A 26,578-nucleotide genomic window follows, 5' to 3' on the forward strand; every position below is an offset into this window, starting at 1 on the left:
AAATATTATATTGTGTTTCTCTTGATTTTATCCCAATGTTGATCATTTCATTATTCATAATTCTTTGGTCTTATGCTAGTAAACAACTATTTATTCTCCTCAAAAGTGAATTGTGATCATAAATTAAGAATATTAAGAAGTAAGTCCATGGAAGGAAGCACTGGGCATGAATCTATAGCTATAAATAACCTGGAAATAGTATCATTTTTTAATATGGTTTCCCTATAACAATTACATTTTGGTTACTGATTTTATAAAGCTCAAAAACTACTTCTATAAATACTGCACTTTCTAATATCTCCAGTTAATTAACAGAAGAATCTTTTTAATAAACTGGTTTTTATAGCTAGAATTGCTCTTTCTTCAATAGGCAAATTATAAAGTTTAGAAGGATTTAGGAGATTTGGTCTAATTGATGGTGAAATCTTGTTCTCATCAGATGGGGTCACTGTATAGGATTCACAGTTTTCTATCTATTTATCATTCGACGAAGGGGAGAAGACACCCTCAAATGACTTTCTACTCATACATAAAGTCTTTGGAGTAAAATTCCCCGTTTATTCCTTTCTGTAATTAACAGATGGCAGTTCCATGCGGTTAGTGAAACTGCCTGGAGCATGGTGGTTAAAATAACTTGTGATCCCAATCTGGGCTAATTTGCTTCACCCACAGGTGAGGTGTTATCTTACTCCGCTGGGCTGCCCCAGCAAAATACCACACGCTGGCGGCTTAGACAACAGAAATGGACAACTGGGGGTCCCGGCAAGGTGGTTTCATTCTGAAGCTCCTTCCCTTGGTTTGTGGGTGGTTGTCTTGCAGAGTGCTCACACACCCTCTTCTTGGTTCACTCTTAGAGAGAGAGCTAGTGAGCTCTTTCGTGTCCCTTTATAAGGGGACTACTCCCATCACGAGGGCCCCAACCTCATGACCCCGTCTAACTCCAATGACCTTATTAAGGCCCCATCTTTGAACATATGAATTGTGTGTGTGTGTGGGGGGAAACATTCAGTCCATAATAGGTGTCTGTTCTAAACCCACAAGCTGCATCTTGGGCCAGGCCGAGGGAACTCACAAACGTCCCAGTCACCAGAGGAACTAGGGAAAGGGGTGTGAGTGGCAGCTCAGGCCAACCAACAGCCTTCTCCCCGCTTTCATCATCATCATCTCAAGTGCTCACTTCTGGCACAGAGAAGGCAATTAACATATGCTTAAAATATCAAGTATTCATTTAAGGCCTTACTCTGCTACATGATAAGGCTTAAAAAAATCAGAGGTATTATCTTAAGTGTATATTGTATTAATGATATAGCTACATATTTAAATAATGAAAATATTTATTATAATGAGAATTTTACTCTCAGAATATTGCAGCACTAAAGGAGTCAGGTATTTGCCACATTCCCTGCTGACTCGAGTTTCTGATAAAAATGCCTTCAAGCTGCTGGGGCCCAGGCTCCTGCAGTCGCTTCTCATTCTTTCCTTCTGCCATGTGCACGTTTAGTAAGATAACCTCTGCCTCAGAACTTGCCTCCAAAATATTTTTGTTTTAGTAATATTTTAAATTTTCTAATAATATCTTAAGATCCCTTCACTTTTTTCAAGCACTACAACAAGTTGGCTACTTAGAACATCTACTTCAATTCACAACGCGAGCAATATGTGAATTTACTATCCATTTTTGCCTTCAGTGCGGTTTTACCGAACTTTGGCTATGTGAGCACATCTATATTTATAAATGTTTTACTGATACTCGAACTTGGACTTACATTTTTAAAATTCTCTGTGTATGTATTCATATCCTGAAAAGCGTGTATATTTTCACGCATGTGGCTTAGATAAGGGAAATACTTTGGAATTTGTTCATACAACTGAATACAGATGATTTTGCAAAGTTCCTCTAGGCTTTTGCTCATCCTAGCTAGTACTCGTTTCCCTACTTTTATCTATATTTCACATTTAATTTCATCAGTAATTTGTAATATACCATACAAATAATGCGTCACTTATCTAGAATTTCTTTTGCTGGTAATTTCAAGTATCCAAAATATAAGAAAAAATATTAAGCCAAAAATTTAATCTCTAATAACCAAAATGGATGACATAAAATTACTTTTACTCTAGAAATAATCTTAACATGTTTGGAAATCTGATTTCCCAAACTAAAAGTAGAAGGCAGCTGCCAAGGCAAGTCTACGACAGTCCCATGAAGTGACAGCCTGACAACACACAGACTAAAGGACTTAAAAAAAAAAAGGTATAGCCCGGCCGGGTGTGGCTCAGTGGTTGAGCATCGGCCTATGATCCAGGAGATCGAGGTTCGATTCCCAGTCAGGGCACATGCCCAGGTTGTGGGCTCCATTCCCAGTAAGGGGCCTGCAGGACTCGACCCATCAATGACGACTCTCTCATCATTGATGTTTCTATCTCTCTCTCTCTTCCTCTCAATAAATCAATAAAGACATATTTATATATATCTATAAAAAAGGATAACACTACAAAGTTACAGTAGTTTAGAGCTACTGAGTTTTGGTGCAAGTGGCCATGTGAAAGCATACCAGTGTGTGTTATGTTTCTAATGAGAGCATAATCACTATAACATTTAGTTATGTCCAGTATGAGTTTGGGAGGGCATTACATTATAGAAAGACTTTTATCAAAAAAAGCTTAGCCTATTTTTTAGAGCTGTTTAAAAGAAATGGTAAAAAATAATTTTTAAAAAATGAAAAGAAAAAGAGAAACATCAGTGGTCTACAGAATTGACTTGCTTTTATTCTCAAATCTAATTCTAATCTTAAAAGTCAAGAAAAATTCTTTCCCCAGTATTTTATTAAACTCCACAAATCCTAAACTGTTAAGATATTTGTCTATTTTGAATATTACTGTGTGTTGAGAGTTTAGGATTTGTCACCCGCTGCACCCAGTTTATGCTCATGCTCAGCACTGTGGTTTATAGACACACCAACTCGGGCGTAACGGAAACATTCAGGAGGTGGAATAAAATACCTTTAATTGTCTAACCATAGTAGACTTCCCTGTATAAAGTAAACGTTCACCAAAAATAATATCCTGGTAGCTGCAACTAGTATGATGAGTATAGAAATTACCTAATATAATTGAAAGAACAGAATATCCTAAGAGCAGACATCAGCAACCATTTATCCTAGAACTAGAGAGTGTGTGTGTGTGTGTGAGTGCGTGTGTGTGTGTCTGAGTGTGTGTGTGTGAGTGCGTGTGTGTGTGTCTGAGTGTGTGTGTGTGTGTGAGTGCGTGTGCTGCTGGACATGTTGAGTGATACAGCTCTTATTCTCTGAAAATAGTCATCTTTGCCTCCCCTCCATATGTTACTCTTAAACTTCCAGCTACAGGGGGGTTTAGCTAACACCACAATGTTTTTCTAAGAACTGCCCATTAAGGAATTTCTCTCTTCTCAGCTAGATAAACAACTGCGGACTTCCCAAGAATAATCCCTAGGCTGCGGAGGCTCTGTAAGGCAAGGAGAAGCCCCTTCCTACCCCATGCACCTTCTTCTTACCAGCCTTTCCCCTCCCATTAATTCACAGGAGTCAAAACTTTGCAATTTTGTCTTACTTAGAATTTAAACTATTGCTACTGACCCAGATATCAGATCACAAAACACCACGAATCTCCGGGTTTGGAGGAAAAGAATGTACTAGTAACACAGTAGAGAGTTCTGGGTGGATGTGAGAATTTTTTTCCTCAAAACTACTTTAAATGGATCACTTGTTCGACAAATTCGCAGCCAACAAGTTAGAAGATACAACTTTTAAATACTTAAAAAAAATTTCTTTGCAGTAACCTACAAAAGTGCTGTTTGTTTTTTCTTTTAAAAATCAGAATCGGCTTAGTGCAAAGATTCTACTGCCAAACAAAAGTACCATCAAGCAATTGCCTAAAAATAAAAATGTGTTATTTTTGAGACAACTGAATTTAGTATGTTGCCACTGTCCTTGAAACATTTACTTTAAAAGGCTTTTTTTGTGGCCTGGGGAAAAAAGTGACACTATGGTACCCACCAAATGGGCAGCTGTGCCACTTCACGTGGATGGCCCGTGACTGATGTGGCTGCGTGAGCGGATGTCCCGGGCAACCGTCAGCCCGCATATAGGGGCCTGTCTCTCCTGCACATGCTCCCAAATTAAAGCCTGGGTTTCGGTGAAAACTAGTGTATCATAATGCTACATGGACCACTTTTTTTTTTTTTTATAACCAGTAACTAAATGTGTCAATTTTTAGGCTAAGATCAAACAAAAGACTCTGTGGCTTTCCTATTTTGAAGTATTTGGAAATTTTCTCTCCTGCTGGAATCATCTGTAAGTTTCCAACGGAGGTACAACGGAGTCCACTGGGTTTATGATATTTCAGTGGTTTCCCTTAGCCTAGCGGTGGAGGTGGGGCTATTACACACACACACACACACACACACACACACACACACACACACACAGTGCGATCTATTAGTAATTTTTTCTCTTTCAAAGAACATAAGAACAATCCTTTTAGAACTGAACAGCCAGTTTTCAAAGTGTGGTCTGGGGACCCCTGAGGATCCCAGAGACCCTTTCAAGCGGTCTATAAGGTCAAAATTATTTTATAACAATACGGTAAGGTAACAACTATTTTCATAATAATACTAAGACACCCACTTTCTCACCAGTATGCTCACAGTGGAGTTTCCCTGTGACTGCATGGGTTAGCGCAACAGATTGAGTGCCGAAGGAGATACAAGAAAGCAGCTGTGCCGCCCCAGCCAGTGTGGCCCAGTGGTTAGAGCATCAGCCTGTGGCCTGAAGGGTCCCGGGTTCTATTCCGGCCAAGGTTGCACGTACTGCGGTTGCAGGCTCCATCCCTGGCGTTCTCTCTCTCTCTCACCCCCTGCCCCCTCCTTCTCCCCCTTCCACTCTCTGAAAAGCAATGGAAAACCTCTCCTGGGGTGAGGACTGAGAACGAAGAGCGCCGCGCGCCGGAGGCTGTGGGGAAGGGGAGCCCCCTGCGCGGCCGCTCTGGGAGGCGGCGTGGAGGCCCCTCAAAGATTAAACACGGAGCTGCCCTTGCACTCAGTGATCCCATTTCTGGGAAAATGTCCTAAGAATCCCAAAACACGAATTTGAAAGCATCTATGCCCCCAATGTTCATAGCAGCATTATTTACAACAGCCAAGATCTGGACACAGCCCAAGCGCCCATCAGTACATGAGTGGGTGAAAAGCGGTGGCACATTTACACATGGAGGACTATGTGGCCATAAAAAATGAACTCTTACCCTTTGCAACAGCATGGATGGACCTGGAGAGTATTTTGCTAAGTGAAATGAGCCAGTCAGAGAAAGACAAATACCATAGGACTTCACTTATATGTGGAAAATAGAAATAGGCATGGATACATGGGACAGTCTGACTGCTGTCAGAGGGCGGGGGGGAGGGACTGGATGAAAGAAGGTGAAGGGATTAGCCAAAAAACATACAGACATAACACACAGACACACAACAGTGTGGTGATGGCCAGAGGGAAGGGGGTGGGGGTAGGTGGAGGTGGGCAAAGGGAGGTAAAATGGGGATGGAAAGAGACTTTGCTTGGGCGATGGGTGCCTGATGCAGTGTGCTGATGATGCTTTATTGAATTGTATGCTTGAAACATGTATGATTTTGCAAACCAATGTTATCCCAATAAATTCAACAACAAAAAATGCAGCTGTCTTCTGTTAAGTCTAACATTAAAGGGATCTGCAAAGATGGCAAAACTCTTCTAAATTAGTTTTTGGAAATTGTAATTTTTCATAAAAATATTTTACTTATGTTAATATATAATGGGTTTAATATTTTTATTTTAAATGAATTAAACACAAAATATTCTCAGTTTTAATTTCTAACACAGTATTGACAGATATCACCCATGTAAACAAAGCCTTTGGAGGTCCTCAATACATTTTAAATTTTAGCCCTGAGACTAAAGAGTTTGGAAGCCTCTGCCTGTAAATCGGTTGTAGAATTCTATTATAGACCCAATTATAGAATGTCTTTGTATATTTCAGAGCTATTTGAACATACATGTCAAAACTGGAAATGAACTTGAATGATTTAGCACTGTAGCTCTGAGAGTTTAGCCAAGGTTAATCACCATATCGTGAAATCACGAAACATCTCTCCTCCATAGATTTTCACTCACAAAGGGGATCCAAATAATGTATCCAGCAGTGAAATCTGCTGTGGGCAAGGCTACGAGAAGCAGAAACTTTCTTACTGCCCAAGAGGATGAGCAACAAAGTACCACAAAACCTGCTGCCTCAAAAACATAGGGGACCAACGGGTGACTTTCCAAGGAAAATAACACTCATTTTGATTTTCAACAACTACTTCCACAGGAGAAACACTGTAATCACTGTTGCAAGACCAGGCCCTTCCTCCACCAGCAAAAACTTGTGGATATATTGTTAAAGGTGTCTATTTAAGAGGCAGAAAGAGGGCTTTGCACAATTTATCTTCTGTGAATTAAGTTCTCATTTCTTTTTTCATACCCATTCCCTTTCCTCCTCTTCTGAACCTGTTACTCCTCCCAAAAACTCTTTTGTCTTTCTTCACTTTTTAAACACAAATAACATGAAAGCTGGAGAACAAAGGAGACCCTTTAATACTGGGAACCCCTTGCAATCATTACACCAGATATAAAGTGATTAAAATCTTCCACTCAAGATGGGTTTTCATTGGTGTTAGTTTTTCTATTACAGTAAGCTGATAGTTATTAAAACTCTAATACCATTTGACAATAAAAGCACCATACAAGAGCTATTCTTCAGTAATCAAAAATATGATAACAGGCCAGCAGTATCCAGGTCGGTGAAGAGGCCTTTAAGAACTAACGTACTGTGTTCATCCTTCAGACGCTTACCTGGCCCCACAGAAGTGCTCGGTGCTGAGGAAAATGAACAGGGGGTGACATTTCCTGCCTTTGAGGCTCACAGTCAGTCCAAGCAGATGCCATCTTCATAGCTGATTATAACACAATATATTAAATGCCATGAAGGCTGTTGAAAGTTGTGCTCTGAGAAGAAGACGTGGGGAGTCATGATGGATGAGTGGGATTTAGCTGTACTGGTGGGTTGGTGGGGTCATTTCAGCAGCGGGCCCTGGGTGGGCCAGCAGAGTGCTTGGTGTCCCTTGCATGAGTGCTGGCATGGTCACACACAGAACAGCGTGCTTGTGCACGTGTGTGAACGCATGCACAGAGTGGCGTGGAAGCAGAGTTGAGGCCAGAAAGGCACGTGGGCCATCTGGAGGAGCACCATAAATAAACCGGACCTCAGTTGAAAATTATGCAGACAGTTTAATTTTTTGCGTACCCAGAGGACTTCATCTAGCGTCTTAGCTATGAGACAATCCCCTAACAGGGGTGGGGAACGTCTGGCCCGCGGGCCATATATGGCCTGAGAAATCATTTGGTCTGGCCCTGCCAAGACCTCACCAAAGAGCAGCAGTTTCATCCATCACATTAGGGGTAAGTTAATTAAATGTTTGACCAAATATAGCAGGCTAATTTTTAAGTTGATAATTTTGTATGGCCCTCAAATGATGTTCTAAATATCCAAATGGCCCTTGGCAGACAAAAGGTTCCCCACCCCTGACCTACAGGGACACCAAGACACTCACCACAGCAAGGACCCAGGGTCTGATTTTAAAATAGTGCTCTTGTTCAAAGAAGAGGAAAGCTTCTTTTAAAAAAATTCAATGTGAAACTTAAAATGATTCACAATCTAATGCAACTTTTTTATTACAATATGCCCATAACGGGATATAGGGTCAAATGTAATCTATAAAAATCATATTACATCATCGGACACTAGCTTCTGCAAGTCACTTCCCATATACAAAACTAGGTAACTAAGGAAGTTAGTTTTAGAAATAAGAGTATGCTTCCATTTGAGAAATACTTCCATTTGAGATTGACCTACTTTTTGAGACGTAACAAACCTAGTTGTAGGCATCAAGTCACCCAATTTTGTTAAAACAGCCTAACCTACAGTTTGTGTCTGAGCGACTGTACTCAAGCGTGTGAGTAAATTATAGCCTAACATCACATTAGTCTTCAACTTCCATGGGGAATTCTCACATAACTATTATGAATTTAATTGCATATTTTAAAAGAAAGTTCATCCTCTCCTTTTTTGAAATATGGAATTTCAGTTTATGTGGCAGCAGCCATGGAGTCCCAAGTTTAATGATAGCTGATTAAAATTGTTCTTTTTCCCCGTTTTTAACTTATTGTAAAATTATCAAAACTATGTTGGTATGGACAACATTTCTCACCCTGAATGTTTTAAAATTTCAGTATTTTGTTATGTGCTCTGTGTGTCACTGGAAACAGACATTTTCCCCCTAAAAAATAATCAGAGAGAAAGATTATGTTTGCGTTTTCTTTGTTCAAGATGTTTATTGCATCTCAGAGGGCATACATGCACTGGGTTTTTAAACTGAAATACAAAGAAAGCCATTTTGAAATTGGTTTCAGGTAATTTTCCCCATTACAGTGTATGTTATCCCCACAGTAAATTCAGATACAACCACTTTTAAATGGTACCATACATCTATTAAATAATTCGAAAAATAGGCAAACACCTTTCCAACCCAATATGCTTTTACGAAGAGCTGCCAAGCCACTAGCAACACTGATCAACAGTGACCTCATTTATGCATCGAAATCTGAAGCCAAGCCATCAGCACAGACAGAATGACGACAAATTAAAAAGTAAAGAATACAGTATGTACAGTAAAGGATACAATTCTCTGAATTAGTTTAAATTCTATAATCACAATGGTACAACAAAACCTACTCAGAGCTCAGTTGAGGGATGGAAGAACACTAGTCTACAGAACACACAGAGAAATACTAACTTAATAGATGTACATAAAATCCACAATAAAATAAAAGTATCTGCAGTAATCTTTAAATTACAGATATACTTTGGGGTGCCTTCATAATATCACTTGAATAGCACATCTCTAATCGCATTTGCATGGACATGATAGAAACGGACCCTTTACTTTTCAGTGCATTTTATCAAGAATGAATAAATAGGTCAATTTAGATGCAAAACCTGTCAAATATAATTAAAATATATATTTTAATATAGCAGTGATTAAATAGGGAATTCTTCTCACATTTTTACTTCATTCTTGATAAGGGAGCTTCAAGGAGAAATATTTATTATGGACGTTAACCTTTATATTTTTTAAAATAAAATTTCTTAACATATACAGTGCCACAAAAATAAACATTTCTCACAACAGTTGAAGTTCCTGTGATTGGAAAAATGTACTCCACACAGAAAAAACTTTTGTATATTTAAGTGTTTTCCTTACTATTTGATATCATCACACTATGTTTGTAACAGGGATACAGAAGAAAAGAGAATTTATGGAGAGAGTTTAGGTTTGTCCAAAAGTTATATATACATTGAAACCTTCAAAAACACAGACACATCTTTCCAAATGGCTCACCACACAACAGCTTCATCATCCGTCCATGGGTGAGGTCCAGAAAAGCACTAAGGGCGTGAGAAACATCCATTCATTGTTTACATCATACAACACACAAATAACCCAAATACACTACAAGTCTGAGAGTAGGGGTAACAGCTAAGGTCGTACACATTCCTAAGGGTCACTTTCACAGCTGTGCTACACGTTTCGGGAGAGAAGGTGTGAGGAAGCATTGGGTTTGGTACTGGTGGCTCACTTTGTAACTCTGAGCGTCAATCTTATTTGAAGTCTCCAAACTCATTATTTTTTTCCTATTCAGTCACAAAAATTGCAGCTGTAAAGATAAAAAGCACTTGAATTAAAAAACAATATTGCAGGCACCTCAAACATTTTACTTCTCTTGAAATTTTAATTCATAGGTAACACAAAAAATCTTTACACAGAAGGCTTCTATATGACCAAAGTCACATTCATATACTTTTTGCCATTCTTTAAAAGGAGCTTAACATTTCAGCCAGGAATAAACAAACAAAAACCATTTAATGTATAGTTTTGTTTTAGAAAAGAATTATATCAGCAAAATTTTGGAATTTGGATACTTAAAAATCTTGGTAGTAAGACCTTTAGTTTCAATGAAGAACAACTAACCTTTAGAAAAGAGCAGTGAAAAAAGGAATGGCAGTGATGTCTATTATTATTATTATTATTATTATTATTATTATTATTATTTTTAGTTATGGTGTTCAATGTTGAACAAGTGACAGAACAGAAGAGAAAGGAGAGATTCCTGGTGACTCAGTGCCTTCACTTCCTCTATTCTCTCCTAAGCTTCACAAGTCATCTTTGCCAAGAAACCTTGCCTGGGGTCTTAAGGCTTAGCTCCGTGGGTAGCTCTTCACAAAACCGTCTGCATGTCTCCCTCCTGACTGTGAATCTCTGAGGGTAGGGACTGTCTCAAGGGTCTCAGTTTTGGGTATTAATCAGCATTCCTGACATATGATGAGAGCAATATTTGCTGAATACGAGGCAGATAAAAGGCTGCTCTGTGCAGTGCCCTTGGTCATTCCTGAATGTTCAGTTGCTAAAATAAGTGCTTATTGTCTTACTTATGCCTACACCAGCCCAGTCCAACCCAAAGTGGAATATAAAGGTTGGGCACAAGAGAAATTACTTGGCTGAGATGTCAAGGTCTCAAAATGACAAAGTATTAACTTTTCATAAGAAAAAAATCATAAAGCAGGAATTTGAAAAAATCTTAGTAGGCATTAGAGAAAGTTTAAAAATATACAGGTATAGATGCATAATAAAAATAACACTGGACAGTGGCCCAAAACTTCAACACTCTGCTCCTCCAGTGTGACCCTGGGCGAATCACTTGATGCCACGTGCCAGTTTCTTTAGCTGTGAAATGGAGACTAAAGTATCTGGCTACTAGTTTATTTCACGGGCTTTGATCTCATACAGAGAAGGTCAAAGAAGCTTATGCCTGAGAAGTGGGTAGGAAAAGTCCTGTGTAAATGAAAAGCGGCATTATTACTGTCCCTCTACACTCACAGCAAGCATTTGTTGAGAGCCTACCCACTGTGTAAGGTGCTGGGATTAACAGTAAACCTTTTCCTTCATCAGTTTCCTTCCTAAGTCTACTATTAATCATTTCATATTATATTAGGAATTTAAATTTTGAACCTTAAAATTTAAAATTCTGCTTGAATGTGGAAAAGCAAAGGGTAATAATCTAAGTTTTATTTGACGAGGCCAAGAAAGGCTAAACAAAATAAAAATACGATATGTAGCCAAATATATTCTTAGGTGATTTCTAAAGGCAATATTATAAATGTTACCTTTCTATCAATTCTAGTCACAATTTACCTAGTAGCTTGAACAATTTTTTGCTTTATCAGTATAATATCTATGCTTTCCAATCTAAGAACAATTTGGAGAGATGTCTTTCTCTTAGTTTTATAAATTAAGTAAGGTTTAAAAAAATGATAATTCATTAATAGCTTTTGATATTCATTTAAAAATATAAACACTCAAGTTATTATTATTATATACATGTATTAAAAACACAGAAGTACAAATACCATACCTGAAATAGCTAAGCATTGCACAGGTAACTATCACAAGCCCACAGGAAAAGCTCAATATTAGATACCTTAAATTGTTTACAAGAAATCCTTGATGTTAAGATCCGCTAATGGGTCCTTTGCTGGAGGTTTCTTGGGACTCTGAGTGGCAGGTGTAGGGCTTGGAGAAAGCTAATGGGGAAAGGCCAGCCCAAGAGAGCAGAAAGAAAGCAAACAAGAGAGATAGGTAAGCATTAGGCAGAGCACGTACCACAGGAAACAAACATGCAGGAGATCAGATGGCTAAGGGTTGGCAAAATCTACTTTGTTCTACTTGGTCACACTGCTGTGCTTCACTTTGGATTTGTAAAATACACTTCAAGTGAGATTTGGCTTTCTTGATATTCCTTCACATCAGATGTAGCCAAGCAAAATTCGAGGACTGGTAGAACAATATGGGTGTGAGGTAGAGAAGATGTGAAAAACTAGTTACATAAAGATACTATGATTATATAGCAAACAAAACAAAACATCAATTTCTCTATACGAAAGCATTTTGGCTTTGGGTTATTAGTACCACTAAACTAATAGAGGAATTTAAATGACTTCTTTCATAGTGACAGCGAGTTTGAAGGAGAAATTGAAAAGTAACGGTTTACAGAAAGCCACATAAGAAATTCCTTAAAATTATTAGCTAAATATAGTAGGATTTCATATAAAGTATTTTAGGTGAAAACCAGTCAAGTTTGGGACAGTTTGTTTCAGATGAGCAAACAGTTTCCTAGTTAAGAATGACACTAAACTCCAATATTGCCTGTCCAAATTGCAGAAAAGACTAATTATTAGATACTATAGGAAATAATCATACTGAACTTGCAGAAAAAGCAGCAAAGAATTAATTTACCTTGTTTCTGTTTGATACCCAAATTATTTCACTGTGTGACAGAAATAAGTTCTGGGAGCAGGCTTTTGCAGGCACAACAGGGTACAAGGCCTAAAAAAGGTTATGTAATTCTATGTAGAATAATAATTGGCATGTATCCTTTGAGTCTAATTAATCTCCTATGCTCATCATAATCTGATGGAAATCTCAGAAATCTGGGATTGTGGGGCAGGGAATGTGTGTTTTCATTGGTCGGGGAAACAGAGCTCCAGAAGTAAGGATTTTCAGATGTGTTCCTATGTCCAAGACACTATTGACTGACTGCAGAATCTAACAGTCAAATTTCCATTTAAGAAACTTGATTCATACTTCATAGGAAGATCAGGAAAAAATAAGTAGAAGGATTGAAGTTGTTTGGAAGATAAGAAACTCAAGGATTGATCCACAATTAATAATTAGGGGAGATGATAACAACATCACAATACCAACCAGTTGAGGAACAATGGAATTGCCCAGGCATTGCATCAGTAATGAAAAGCTGTTTTGTTTTCTGAAGCTACAAAGTCATGTTTATTTTATTATCTAGTATAACCAGCTATGCTTCATCTCTGATATAGGATATACAATCTAAAAATTGTATAAATATAGGATATACAATCTAAAAATTGTATAAATATGGCATATGATTTCCTAAACAACCATAAAGTTGATGAAATGATCAAAACACTGTTTTCATCATATCTATTTTTCAAGTTTATTCTTTGAATTAAGTAAACAAATTGATATTATGTAACAGTGATATTATGCTAGAAAGCAATTACCTTAAATAATAAAGTTGTACTAATTTATTTGTAAAGTTTTCAGCACACCTAATACAGTAAGATTTAAAAAATCTCAGTGGCATTCTTCCAAGTTCATAAAAATAGAAACACCTTCCTTTTTTCAAAAAGGTGGTAAATAGCCATGAATATATACAACCTGAGAAATGAGATCCTTCTTAAAATTTACAAATAGCTAGACCAAATTTAACTCCACGACTACCCCCCAAAACCTTCTTCACTCTCCCCACAAACAACTCTAGGAAGGGTTCATTAGTCTCAGAACAGACTAGAAAATTCCTCATGAAGACAATGCTTTGGTTGTGGCACTGAAGGCCAGGGTTTCTCACATTTTAAATTTATCTCTTTGAACACCTACCATTCTCTCTCCTGGTCATTGTAGCTTTTGAGGGATTAAAGTAAAAAAGTTGATAGCAAATTTTGGGAAAAGGTAGTGAATGGATTTAGAGATAGTTCAAGGAACAAAGGGGATTAATGTACACTCAGAAAGTTCACAGTAGGAATCCTATGGATAAGACAATATAAATAACCAATTGGTAAGTTAAAAATATAGAGGCAAAACCATTTACAGATATAGTTAAAATGTATTTGAGTTACTTGTTTTGGTTTGCTCAGCATGGTGCTAGTAAAGTCATAACTTGGTTTCTGACTATATCAAAGTCAGTTTCTCATGGTAAAAACCTTTTTGGTTTTACATATTATACATCCACCAGCAATTTATAAGAGAAATCAAGAAAGGGTGACTCATCAGCATGGCTATCACTATTAGCAGCAAAAGAGTTCTACAGAGTGTATATATTTTAGCAAGAAATTTGGCCTTCCCTAAAGAGAGGTTTGCCCTTTGTCCTGGGTGCTGGTAGGTAACCTCTAAACCCTGGGAATTTCCCAAGTGACAGGAATATCTTTGTTATTAAGGCTGGATTCTTGAAAGCACACCTGAAAGTTTATGCTAACAAGACAGCTCAGAGTGGGCGCTAGCCATGACAGAAAAACCAAGTGTGTGATTTGAGAGCTGGGTCTTTGGGCCACATGATATCACTTTGAACTTTTAGGGAGAGGGTAGGGCGGGTAGATTAAGTTCAACTACATTGGCAATAATTCATTCAATCATTTCTATATAATGAAGCCTCAATAAAAATTCTGCACTCTGAGGCTCAGGTGAACTTCCTGGGTTGGTGACATTGCATGCATATTGTCACACATTGATACCAGGTGGGTAACACATCCCTGAGAACAAAGAAGCTTCATGCTTGGAACCCTCCCAGAATTCACCCTATGTATCTCTTCTTTTGGCTGGATCTAATTTGTGTCTTTCACTGTAATAAGACTGTAATTTTAAATTTAGTGCTTTCCTGAGTTCTCTAAGTCATACCAGGAAATTGTCCAATTTGAGGGTGGTCTTAGGAACCCTCAAATTTGTGGGCAACTGATCTGAAGTGAAGGCGGCCCACAGGGCTCCCAGACTTGCAGGTGATGTCTGCAGCGAGGGTAGTCTTATGGGGACTGCTCCCTTCGACTCTGCAGTTTGGCAAACTCATCAAAGTTAGTGTTACAAGTCTTGGGCAAACTTGGCAGTCTGGAGGACTGTGTCCCTAACTTTTGGCTAACTCTGGGAATCCGTAATAAAACTGTGGGTGAGAAGTACTCATTTTTCTGGAATAAATGCATAGATACTTTCAATGCCTGGTTGTTCTCAGAAACCATTCAGAATCAAGTAGGAGAGGGATGGTGGGACTTTAAGACAGGTAATTATTTCTACCATTTCTCTCTAAACTTCACACTACTGCTACTCTGTCTTCCATGTTCCCTTTACTTCTGAAGCAACAGATACAAGGATTATATTAGGTTAAAACATTTTTCAACAGTTTTCCACGTGAAAGTTTTATACTTATCAATTAATGTCATTGTTTTGTGGACATTTAAATGGACCTGTGTGCCAGGTACAGCAGCAGCTCCGAAGGGTGGCCTCATCATGGGCTGTCCAAACATGACTGGCTGCTGAGGCATCATGGGCATGCCCGTCCCAGCAGGAGGCTGAAAGGAAAGGTGGTTCACAGCATGAGTGAAATCCAGTATGGCAAAGCCCTGCCATGTATGTCTTTAATATGCTTCTGACAAATCCTGAGGAGTCCAGGAGGTGAGAAAGTAGAACTTGGGCTATGAGGCTGGCAGACTCCAGAGGTGTAGTAGAAGCCTGGCTGGCCACATAGTGTCCTCATGACAGCCAGGCTTTGTTGTTGTTAATTCGTCTTCCATAAGCATAATTCTTGAAGCGATAAAAACTTGTTTCTTTATGGAAGATGGCCCTACAATTTGCTAGTGAAAAAAGTGGTAAGTGAAAAGTCCTAGTATAGTGATTAAGAGTTGATTTTGATGATTGAACTAAGAATTTTTGATAAATATAACTCCAAAAACAATATATCAATGTATTATAGAAATTATTTTGATAGAAATAATTTTAACTATCTTATATGTGATGTTATCATGTCATGTGTAGACTACTAATATCTAAAGCAGATGACTTCTAAAATTTTACTTTACTGCATTTGGGGAAGAATTATATTCTATAGCAGTATTTTAAAATCTGGGATTTGGTAACAGCCTTAGAAATGTCAATTACAATTTTTAGTGCAGGTTGTCACTCACCATTCCATATCCTGCTCCTGGTTGTCCAACAGTTGGGGCCCCAGCAACAGGAGGAACTGAACTGGTTGGAGGTACAGCTCCTTGCTACCATAAAAACCACAAAACAAACATACACACAAAATAATAACAAAGAGAAAGAACCAACATAATTTGGTTTAAAATGACAGAATATAATTTTAAAACGCATACTCCTTAGGTATATGTAGACATGTAAAGAATTTTCAAATTTTAAAAAATGGCTCTAGCACCAGGACAACTCTATGAACACAGTTACTAAATTGAAGTTCACTTAATAGTACTATTTGGGTTCATTGGCTAGCTGCTTACTTACAGCATATGGTTTCCTCTCTACCTCCTTTTATATCTCTCCTCCAACCTTACTATAAATGAGTCAAATTTCTCTAAGCTTGTCCTTTCCTATCACTATATCCTCCGACAAATATTGGATTAAACATTTGAGGAATGTGTTTACATTTAAATTTTCAATGCTTAGTTTTCATCTCCCTCATTTTTATTTCAAGGACATCACAAAAAAGGAAACTACAGATCAATATTCTTTATGAACACTGATGCAAAAATTCTCAACAAAATACTAGCACACTGAATCCAGTAACATATTAAAAGAATTATACACCATGACCAGGTGAGATTTAACAAAGGAATTCAATAATAAATTTAAGAAAAACCCCCCACATGATCATCTCAATAGATGCAAAAGGACATTTAAAAAAAATCCAACACCCTAACATAACAACAACAAAACACTCAACAAGCTAGGAATAGAAGCAAAATTCCTCAGCCTCATACAGGACACCTACAAAGTACCCGTGGCTAACACTGTACTTAATGTTGAATGACTGAAAGCTTTCTCCTTAATAACAAGACAAAGATATACTAGAAGTTCTAATCAGGGAAATTAGGTGAGAAAAATAAATAAAGAGTAACCAGGTAAAAAAGGAAGAAATATGCTTATATGGTTAATTAATCTACGACAAAGGAGGTAAGGATATACAATGAGATAAAGATAGTCTCTTCAGTAAGTGGTGCTGGGAAAGTTGAACAGATACATGCAAAAAATGAAATTGGACCACTTTCTTATATAAAAAAAAAAACACCTCAAAATGGATTAACAAGTTAAATATAAGTTGAAACCACAAAACTCCTAGAAGAAAATATAGGCAGAGAACTCTGTGACTATGTTTTTGGCAATATCTTTTTGGATATGTCTCCTTGGGCAAGGGAAAAAAAGAAAAAAAGAAATGGGACTACATCAAACTAAAAAGTTTTTGCACAGCAAAGAAAACCACCAACAAAACAAAGAGACAAGCTACTGAATGGGAGGACATATTTGCCAGTGATACATCTGATAAGGGGTTAGTATCCAAAATTTATAAAGAACTCATACAACTCAACACCAAAAAAACCCCAAAACAAAACAAAACACACCAAAGGGAGAGAATTGCAGATTCTCTGACTTCCTGCAAAATACACATATTCCTGAATTCTAAGTATCTTCTCAGTTTGTATTATGGAAAGTCTAAGTATCTTCTCAGTTTGTATGATGGAAACTTGACAGGCCTGTTATGCATTGGGTGGCTCTGGAAACTCAGGGCCCCTGATGGCCATGATGACAAAGCCCTGCCAGCAGACAGATTTCAAATAGTCCAGTCCTGTTAAGGCTCTTAGATCTAACTTGGCTTCTCTGATCTGAAAAATTTTATAGCTGCACCTCCAAGTAGCAATTGAGGGAAATTCGAAACAAATTGGGAAAAGCAACCTTAGCTCTTGTCTGCAAATAAAAACTTTAAAAGGCAGCGAAAGAATTCTCACCCCCGCTTCTGCCCCTTCAGCTCCTACTCAGAGGTAAAGGTCTGCAGAGGGCCAGGAAAATTTGGACACACTACTCTGCTGCTTCTGAAACATGAATCTTGGAATATGTGAATATTCTTAGAAAAAGAAACTTAAACATATTTTAAGAAATAGGAAAATGGAAGAGAGATTTTATGAGAGAATGGGGTGGAGGGAAGCCAGAGGCCTGTGGAGTGCTTTCTGAGGTAAAAGCAGAGCCAGCGCTTTGTTAAGGAAGGAGAGCTTTGCAGTAAATGGTAGTGAATTTATATAGACTACAGATAAGGCTCAGTGAGAGTTAATAAAGATAAAACCACTCTGCATATGAGAGCCTTTATATTTGTTAAGGAAAATAAACAAAAGAAATAGAACTACATGTAACTCTGCTCTCCTAATAAATTATTTCTGTTCTAATTTCTCTTTCCAGAGCTGCTGTGGCTTCTCTATGCTCAAGCCTACAGTCTCTACCTTTCTGGAGCTTACTAAGAATTTGAAGCTTTCTGCTTCATAAACCAACATAAGGCATTTTGAGGTTTAAAAAAATGAGAATATTAATCTCAGTCTCCGTGACGGTGCCTGCCAATCAGACAAGTGGCGGCCTTGCTGCCCTAAAGAAGCAAAACAGCTGTTGAATAAGTATTTGATGAATTCACAATTTATATGGTAAAAATCTTGATCTCAGGGGAGGTGATGGCCAAGGAAGGTCTCCAACCTAATACTATTTTTAGAGTACTTCCCTTATTCCCCTTCTTGGTTGAAGGCCTCATTATTTAGCAAACTATCTCACATAGAAACCTGGGCATCCACTGTCTTGTGGCTTCATTCACCATGACCCACAGCTGTGTGGATTCTACCGGAGAGTTTTCTTTCTTGTCTTCCTTTCCCCCTCACCTCAGGCTCTCAACCATTTTTTTTAACCTACAGCTGATCTGCCAGATATCAGTATTCTCACCACCCTTTCTCCACTCTCCTCATTCCATCTTAGAAGCTGCTATCACATTGACTGTTCTGAAACTAACTTGTTAAAAAACAACTTAAAACTTGATCCCACTGAATCGGGAAACACCATTAAAGTGTAAACTCAGAACAGCACACAAGTCCTCTTTAACCTTGCATACAATAGAATAGGAAAATTCGTTCCTTGAACTTGGTTAATGAAAATATAAATTGTGAGATTTAATGTTACTATGTAGTATTAATAGATTGATAAGATCAGTTCTAAAGAAGCTTTTTCTTTCATTAGGGATTTTATTGAATCGCTCTCCCTCTCCCTTCAACAAGACAGTAGTTCTCAAGTGCTTTTGTATTTAAGAATGGAGCGCAGTCCCTTGTGCTAGGTGCTTATGGACTCAGCATCTATCTGAGTCACCGGCCAGGGGTAAATGTTTGAGTAACAATTATGCTCCCTTTCACCCACAAACAAGTCTAGGTTTGGACAATAAATTAAATGGTCATCTTATAGATCAGTTTAAAAGAGAAATTTAGTTTTCTACTAAGTATCCTTCGTAAAAATTAAAATGGAACTCTTTACTGTATTGTTAAATACAAAAATGGTACTCTTAAGCATTATTCATTATTATTATTTTTTAATTCTCACCCGAGAATATATAGGGCGTCCTAAAAAAATGTATATACACACTTTGAATAATTATAAAGGCAGTGTTTATTAAAATATATTTCATTTTCAAAATCGAGCTATCAGCTGTTAAAGTACATATACACTTTTGGGGGGACACCCTGTATTTTCCATTGATTTTTTAGAAAGAGTGGAAGGAGCTGAGGGAGGGGGGAAAGAGAGAGAGGAAGAGAGACAGAGAGAGACATTGACGTGAGAGAGATACATAGACTGGTTGCCTCCCACTGGGACTGGAAATTGACCCTGCAACCCAGGTACGTGCCCTTGACCAGGAAACCAACCCACGATCCTTTGGTGCACAGGCTGACGCTCTAACCACTGAGCCACACAGGCCAGGACAAGCATTGTTATTAAATAATGTGAAGAAAGATTTAAAAAGATAAATATCTAGATACAATAGGCAATTTTCTCTTTGTTATCTCTTATAAATCACTTCTTAAAATTAAGTTCTTTCAGACTTTGAACTCACCAAAGGCAGAGAATATTAGTCCTTGAATTTCCTCTCTCACTAACATCACCAGTGGGGTTGGGCTGACCAGAGGAACTGGGTTTTGAGAACAGAATGTATTTTCCTATAGAAACTATGGTATAAATTGTAATTCAATGAATACCGTTAGTTCTGTTTAGTGGCAAATTTTGGTTCAAAAGGCATTTTTCAGATTGGTTTGAACTTATTTTTATTTATAAAACTGCTTATATATATAAACATTACTATTTATAAAATTATTTAAAAGACAATATGTTATAAATTCCAAAATTCTGATATTTAAATTAATTTAAGGAACACAATAGTTTTAATAGAGGACATCTAAAATGTTTATATTCTATTTATATTAATTCACTTCCATGCATATTTGTTTGGCTGGGATTGGTGGGTGATGGTTAGGATTAACTCAGGCAACAAGGAGAGTATTGTATCAAGAAAGCCTTTGATATGAGTTTGGTATAGACAGGTGAAGGTGGTAAGTAAAGGTAAGTGAACTTGGGAAACAGTGACTAGCCTAGTTTTGCTAAATATGGGGCATATATAGGAAAACACTTTTTGTGGCAGCAAATTTCACAAAATAATAATTAGTCTTTATTACCAGTGATATGCTATTTCACAGAGTGAATGGTGGTATTAATATATTAATAGAAGTTTAATATACAGAAATAAAACCTATTTGAATAGTATAGAAAAGATGGTGTTAGTAGTTGTAATTTTTTAAAATAGTGAGAATTCATAGCATTTTAAAATGAAAGTTCACTTACACAATAGAAAACTGCCCAATCTTTCTGGTAAGAAAAAAAGTTTTTATTACTTATTAAGACAATCAAGAAATCTGGGCAAAAAATGTAATAAAATATAGATAATGACCCATGATATTAAATGCTTTTGAAAAATTATTCTCATAATTGTACAAATGTAGAACTAATATCTCAAGAAACATACATACTATTTTGAAATAATTAAAATGAAAAAATAGGTCATAATCTTTATCAAGTAAAAAGTCAGTAAGATTTGCATTTTGGTAAATACTGCACCTTGCTTATAATTCTTCGATGTTCATGAGAAAATATAGTGTCAGTAGCAAAATTAATCAAAATGCACTGTGCTGTGTACACTAGGAAACTGGCAAGTTGCCCGCACTGCCCTGGCCTCCGGTGGCTACATACCAAAGGTGCACTTGGTGGAACTCCTGCTGACCAGGTTGCCGGGGCCACTTTCGGCTGCCAGTTGGCTCCACCGGTCAACTTTTTCTCTCCAGCATTCCACTGAAGATCTCCCCTAAAATCAAGCATGCAAAACAAACAAAAACACAAAAATACACTAATCAGAAGGATGGTGTGTGATTCCTGACATAGTTTTATTTGGAGTTAGAAGCAGTCTGCTCGAGACCAGTGATAAGAAAGAGAACAGGTTAAAACTTACCATATTGTATCTAAGAAAGCTTAAAAGCACTTGACAAAAACAATTTAGAGTTTGGACCTCAATGATAACAGGAACTTTCTATCACTTCTAATACAAAAATATGCCACAGAATTTAACTGAATTCCTCACTGGTTATAAAAAAATTCCAAATAAGTCTATCATAAATACAGTGTATCTACACTTTGTAGAATTTAAGGTGCATCCATAATGGCACTTTCTAGACTGACAGAAGTTTTCACACAACTATATCATGACTACAACCTGCCTTACAGTGACTGTAAGATACCATTTACTGTAAAATGGATCCCAATTCCAGATGTTGAAATATGCGTCTAAAAAGGGTACATTGTTTATCATTCCCACGATCCTTCTTTAAAATTGAACCTCCATGAGAGACTTTTAAAAATCAATGTTAGCTAGGTATATTGTAATGAACCTTGACTATAAAGCTATTACAGTAATCAAACCACAATTCCCCAATATTTATAGATAAAACTTTGTGACAATCTTGGAGACTGAAATAGATTATTCCTTTTCATTGCCAGAGCCAACGGGTTGGATGTTTCAGTAGAAAACAACAAAAACAAGAATCCAGTATGAAATAAAAACCAATTCTGAAATTACCTAGCCTGAGAATGAATAATTAATGAGAACAATGTTTGATAGCCTCAAATAAGTACAAATACATTGTCACAAGAAAACCACATAGTTTAGGAAACACTTACTTTTTGGATGTGGTGCCAGAAATCCCAAGATCTATAAATGGATAAAAGGAAAAAGAATTTAAACCTCTATACTCAGCTTAAATGATATGACATTTAAAAGATCAAAGACTCAGAGGTCTAGAAAGAGTCCATATTTTGCCTAGGAATGACTACATTCAGTTTTACAAAGGAGAAACTATGTTAGGAAACATTCACAAATCTAACATTTTCTTTTACTTTACATTATACTTAAGGATCACATTTTAATGTCAACTGGTGTTCAGAAAAGAGTAAACACAGCAGGCTTGAGGCTGCTATCGTAGAAAGGTCTGTGCAGCTGGCATCTGGGAGCCCAGCTAGTAAATTATTCTCTATACTGAGATAAAACTTCTCCTAATGATAAGGGTGGCTTACTGTGTCTAAACCATACAAACAACATGGTTTACGCTGAACACCTGCTTTCCTTCTGCGAGATTTAAACTTTGGTACATGATCAGCACCCAAGGAAAACCCTGGGTCCTGAGTCTCTGAAGGGCTTGTTGGGCAAAAACATCACACATGTGGCCACATTTTCTGTGTGCTCTTCCCTCCTAGGAAGGAGAGAGCATAAGGAAGTCTGAGTGTGGATGCCTCGGGCTCTGCCTGTGTGTTTTCCCTGGTGACCCAGCTGTGCATCCTCAAGATGCTGCTGTAATAAATCTGAGCTGTGAGTACAAATGTGCCGAGTCCCTTGAGTCCTAGTGAATCTACGACCATGAGGGCGGTCTTGGGGATTCTGACACAACCGGCTTAGTCATTCTGCTCTAATCTCGATTCATTTATTCTGTCTGCAAATATTTATTGAGCTCCTACGTATATCAGGCACTGTTCTAAGTGCTTGGGTTATGTTAGTGAAGGAAAAAAAAATCCCAATCCTGGAGGAACTTACGTTCTAATGGGGTGAGATGGATGATAAACAGTATATGTAAAATAATAATAAATTATGTAGGCTGCTAGAAGGTAAAATGGAAAGGCTATGGAAGCGCAGGGTAAGGGGGATCGGCGGGGCAGGCAGTATTAAACAGGGTGCTCAGGGCCGGCCTCAGGGAGAAGGCGAGACTCGTGCAGAGCGGAGCGGAGATCTGGGGGAACAGCCTTCTAGGCCGTCATGTGGTGCACTCTCTGCCTAATGGCAACTTCACGTTTAACATTTCAAGAAACTGCCAAACTGCTTTGCACAGTAGCTGCCCGATGTTGCCTTCTTACCAGCAGTGTTAGAGGGTTTCGATTTCTCCACATCTTTGACACTGGCTGTTACCTTTTTTATTATAGACATCTCAATGGGTCTGAAGTGATAGCTCACTGTGGTTTTGATATGCATTCCACAGATGACTGATGTTGAATATATTTTCATGTGCAAATTGGCCATATATTCTTTGGAGAAATGCTTACTTGAGTCATTTGACTATTTTAAAATTGGGTTATTTGTGTTTTCATTATTGACTCGTAACGTTCTTTATCCTGGATACAAGGCCCATATCAGATGCGTATTTTCTCCCAGTCTGATGGCTGTTTTTCACTTTCTGGATGGTCTCATTTGTAGAACAAAGTTTTTAATTTTGAGGTAGTCCTATTTATCTATTTTTTTTCTATTGTTGCTTGTACTTTAGGTGTCATATCTAAGAACAAGGTTATGAAGATTTACTCATACATTTTCTTCTAAAAATTTTATAGTTTTGTCCCCCACATTTAATTCTATTATTTATTTTGAATTATTTTAAAGAACTACAAGACTGTTTTCAAAGTGGCTGCCTCATTTTACTTCCCTACCAGCAATGGTTGGGAGTTCTAATTTTCCTACATCCTAGCCAACACTTGTTACTGCCTTTTTTATTATGGTGTTCCCAGTGAGTGTGAAGTCGTCTGTCACTGTGGTTTTGATTTGCATTTCCCTGATGGCCAATGATGTTCAACGTCTTTTCATATACTTGTGGGCCACTTGTACATATCTCTTTTGGAGAAATGCTTATTCAAATCCTTTGCCAGTTTTTAAATTATTTGTCGTTTTATTAATGAATTGTAAGAGTTCTTTAATATTATGGATACAAGTCCCATATGAGATATAGGATTTGGAAATTTTTCTCTCATTCTCTTGGTTGTTCTTTCACTTTCTTAATGGTAACAAAAGTTTTGGTTTTTTGGTTTTTTTTTAAATATATCTTTATTGATTTCAGAGAGAGGAAAGGAGAGGGAGAGAGAGACAGAAACATCAATGATGAGAGAGTCACTGATCAAGGCCACACCCGGGCATGTGCCCTGACCCGGAATCGAACCCCGATCTCCTGGATCCCAGGTCGACGCTCAACCGCTGAGCCACACCCAGCCGGGCTTAACAAAAGTTTTTAATTTTGATGCATTCTTATTAATTTACTTTTTATTTGATTGGCTATTTTTGGTATTATATCTAAGAAGTCACTGCCTAAACCCAGGTCATGAAGATGTACACCTGGATTTATTTCTAAGAGTTTTATAGTTTTATCTCTTAGACTTCGGTCTTTGATTCATTTTGAATTGATTTTTGTGGATGATATAAGGAACAGGCCCAACATCAGTCTTTTGCATGTGGCTATACAGTTGACTTGCACATTTTTTGGAATAGATTGTCTTTTCCCACTGTGAATGGTCCTGCCAGCCTCATAGAAGAATTGTTTATCAATATATGTGAGGTTTATTTCTAGGCTCTAACTCCTGCTCTGTAGCACTCTTTATCTCTCTTTCCTGTTGCATTTTTTCCCCAGGGCACTTATGACCTAACAGTATAGAATTTATTTATTTGAAAATGTTTAATGTTTGCCTTTGCTCTTTCAATGCACCATAAAAACAGAAATTTATACCTGTTTTGACTACTAATTTTATCTCTAGAGCCTGGAAGAAAGCCTGGTACTCAATAAATAGTGCTTGTTGAATGGATAACTGAAATGCACTTGGCTGCTCAATTAGTAAACACACTGCAATTAAGTTACTCTATGTTCTCATTTCCAAATGAAATGAAAAATTAAGTACTTATTATACACAATGTATTTGACTTCATACTTACAGATGCTCTTTATACCTTGGATAATTTAGATTAACAATGGCATGGGTACTGCTGGTGAGACTATGCCATAGAGACTGCTTATTTTCCAAGGAGTTATACTGGGTAAAGCACTAAGAATTTCTGCCCACTCCTTAATACACTCACCTACAAGTGAATCCAGAAACAATACATGTGAAAAGACAGGGGAAAAAACACACATGATTCAGTTAAATAAAACTATATTACTCACTGCCTACTAAGCTGGCAAGAGATGAGTCCAGATCACTCCCAAGGGCTTTGCTTGCTGCTACTGCAGGACTGGGCGGTGCCATCGAGATGGGTGCAGGCTGCCCAGTTGGTGCCATGGTTGGCATCAGAAGATCACCTAGACCATCAAACACTGGAAATCAAATAGACCAGGTTCAGAATAATTGAAAAAATAAAAAAAAAGATCATATGGAAAATTAAAGGGAAACTGTTTTTTAAAAAACTATGGAAACAAATGACTACACAATCTCATAAAAGAAGGCTTGTAATTCACACTTATGACCATAACACCAAAGAGAACTTCTCTACATATGTCTACTTATAAAATATTCTAATACTAATGAACATGAACAAAGATGGGGGAAAAATCTGTGTAATGTACAGGAAAGAGCACAGACTTTGGAGTCAGAATTGAGCTCAAACTCAGCTGCATGCCTCACTAGCTGAGAAAGTTACTGTCTGAGCCTTAGCTTCCTCATCTGTAAGTGGGGAGAGTACCACTACTATATGGCTTTGTAGTGAAGATTAAATTAGATAATATATGTCATGTCATCACTATAATGTTTGCTCTACATCACCACTCAATAAGTGATAGCCATGGTTACTCATTAAAAGCTATCACTAAAACACTTTTTATTAAAAGTGGTAGTGATTTATCAAAGCCTAAATGGTTTACACTAAATTCCTACATACCTACTTTTAAAACAATTTGTAAATGAGAAAAGAAGGCCGAGTCTCCTAGTTTCCTATGAAATCAGTGTCAAAATAAAACTGGATATAATGGTCAGTACCTAGTAAAAAGTATCTGAAAAACAGTTGAACATATTTTAGAAGTAAGAATTTTAATTTTTTCTCCTGGTGTAGCAATTACTTTTGGTTCTAACTTTAAGGGCATATTTAAAGTAAACACTATTTCAGTAATAGGAATCATGCCATTATTCATGGTTCCTGATTACCATGTAACTAATTACTACTGTCTAGTTCCTAGAATACAGAAAGACTATTTAAAATGCAGACTCATAGGACTTGCATAAGTTACGGCTAATATGCAAGTCAAATGTTTTGTGGTTGTTAACTTTTATCAAAACACTATGCATATTTACCACACACACTTCTATACAATGATTCTAAACTGAAAAAGAACAGCATTCAACGAGGCACTGGCAGTAGAAGCAACCAAATTGTCAGGCAGGGGAGATATTTAGGGTGTTTCTGAAACACAGGTAATTGCC

General features: G+C 37.4%; 1 protein-coding gene across 2 annotated transcripts in view; it reads right to left on the bottom strand.

Moving 5' to 3' along the window:
* Positions 1–8,418: 8,418 nt before the first annotated feature.
* The window catches only part of SNAP91 (synaptosome associated protein 91), a 110,210-nt gene continuing 92,050 nt past the window's right edge, over positions 8,419–26,578 (bottom strand). Inside the window, exons 22-29 of one of the 2 annotated variants that reach the window (XM_081140713.1) lie at positions 25,330–25,479; positions 22,046–22,076; positions 21,065–21,176; positions 20,660–20,683; positions 15,925–16,008; positions 15,208–15,312; positions 11,646–11,748; positions 8,419–9,824 (exon numbers count right to left, since the gene is read on the bottom strand). In XM_081140713.1, coding sequence (XP_080996839.1) covers positions 11,656–11,748; positions 15,208–15,312; positions 15,925–16,008; positions 20,660–20,683; positions 21,065–21,176; positions 22,046–22,076; positions 25,330–25,479 — 599 coding nt within the window. In that variant the 3' untranslated portion in view covers positions 8,419–9,824; positions 11,646–11,655. The remainder of the gene's footprint in view (positions 9,825–11,645; positions 11,749–15,207; positions 15,313–15,924; positions 16,009–20,659; positions 20,684–21,064; positions 21,177–22,045; positions 22,077–25,329; positions 25,480–26,578) is intronic. The other variant, XM_081140714.1, reaches the window with a different exon arrangement.

The sequence above is a fragment of the Miniopterus schreibersii genome (assembly GCF_964146895.1).
Source record: "Miniopterus schreibersii genome assembly, chromosome: 6".
In the NCBI taxonomy this organism is placed as follows: domain Eukaryota; kingdom Metazoa; phylum Chordata; class Mammalia; order Chiroptera; family Miniopteridae; genus Miniopterus; species Miniopterus schreibersii.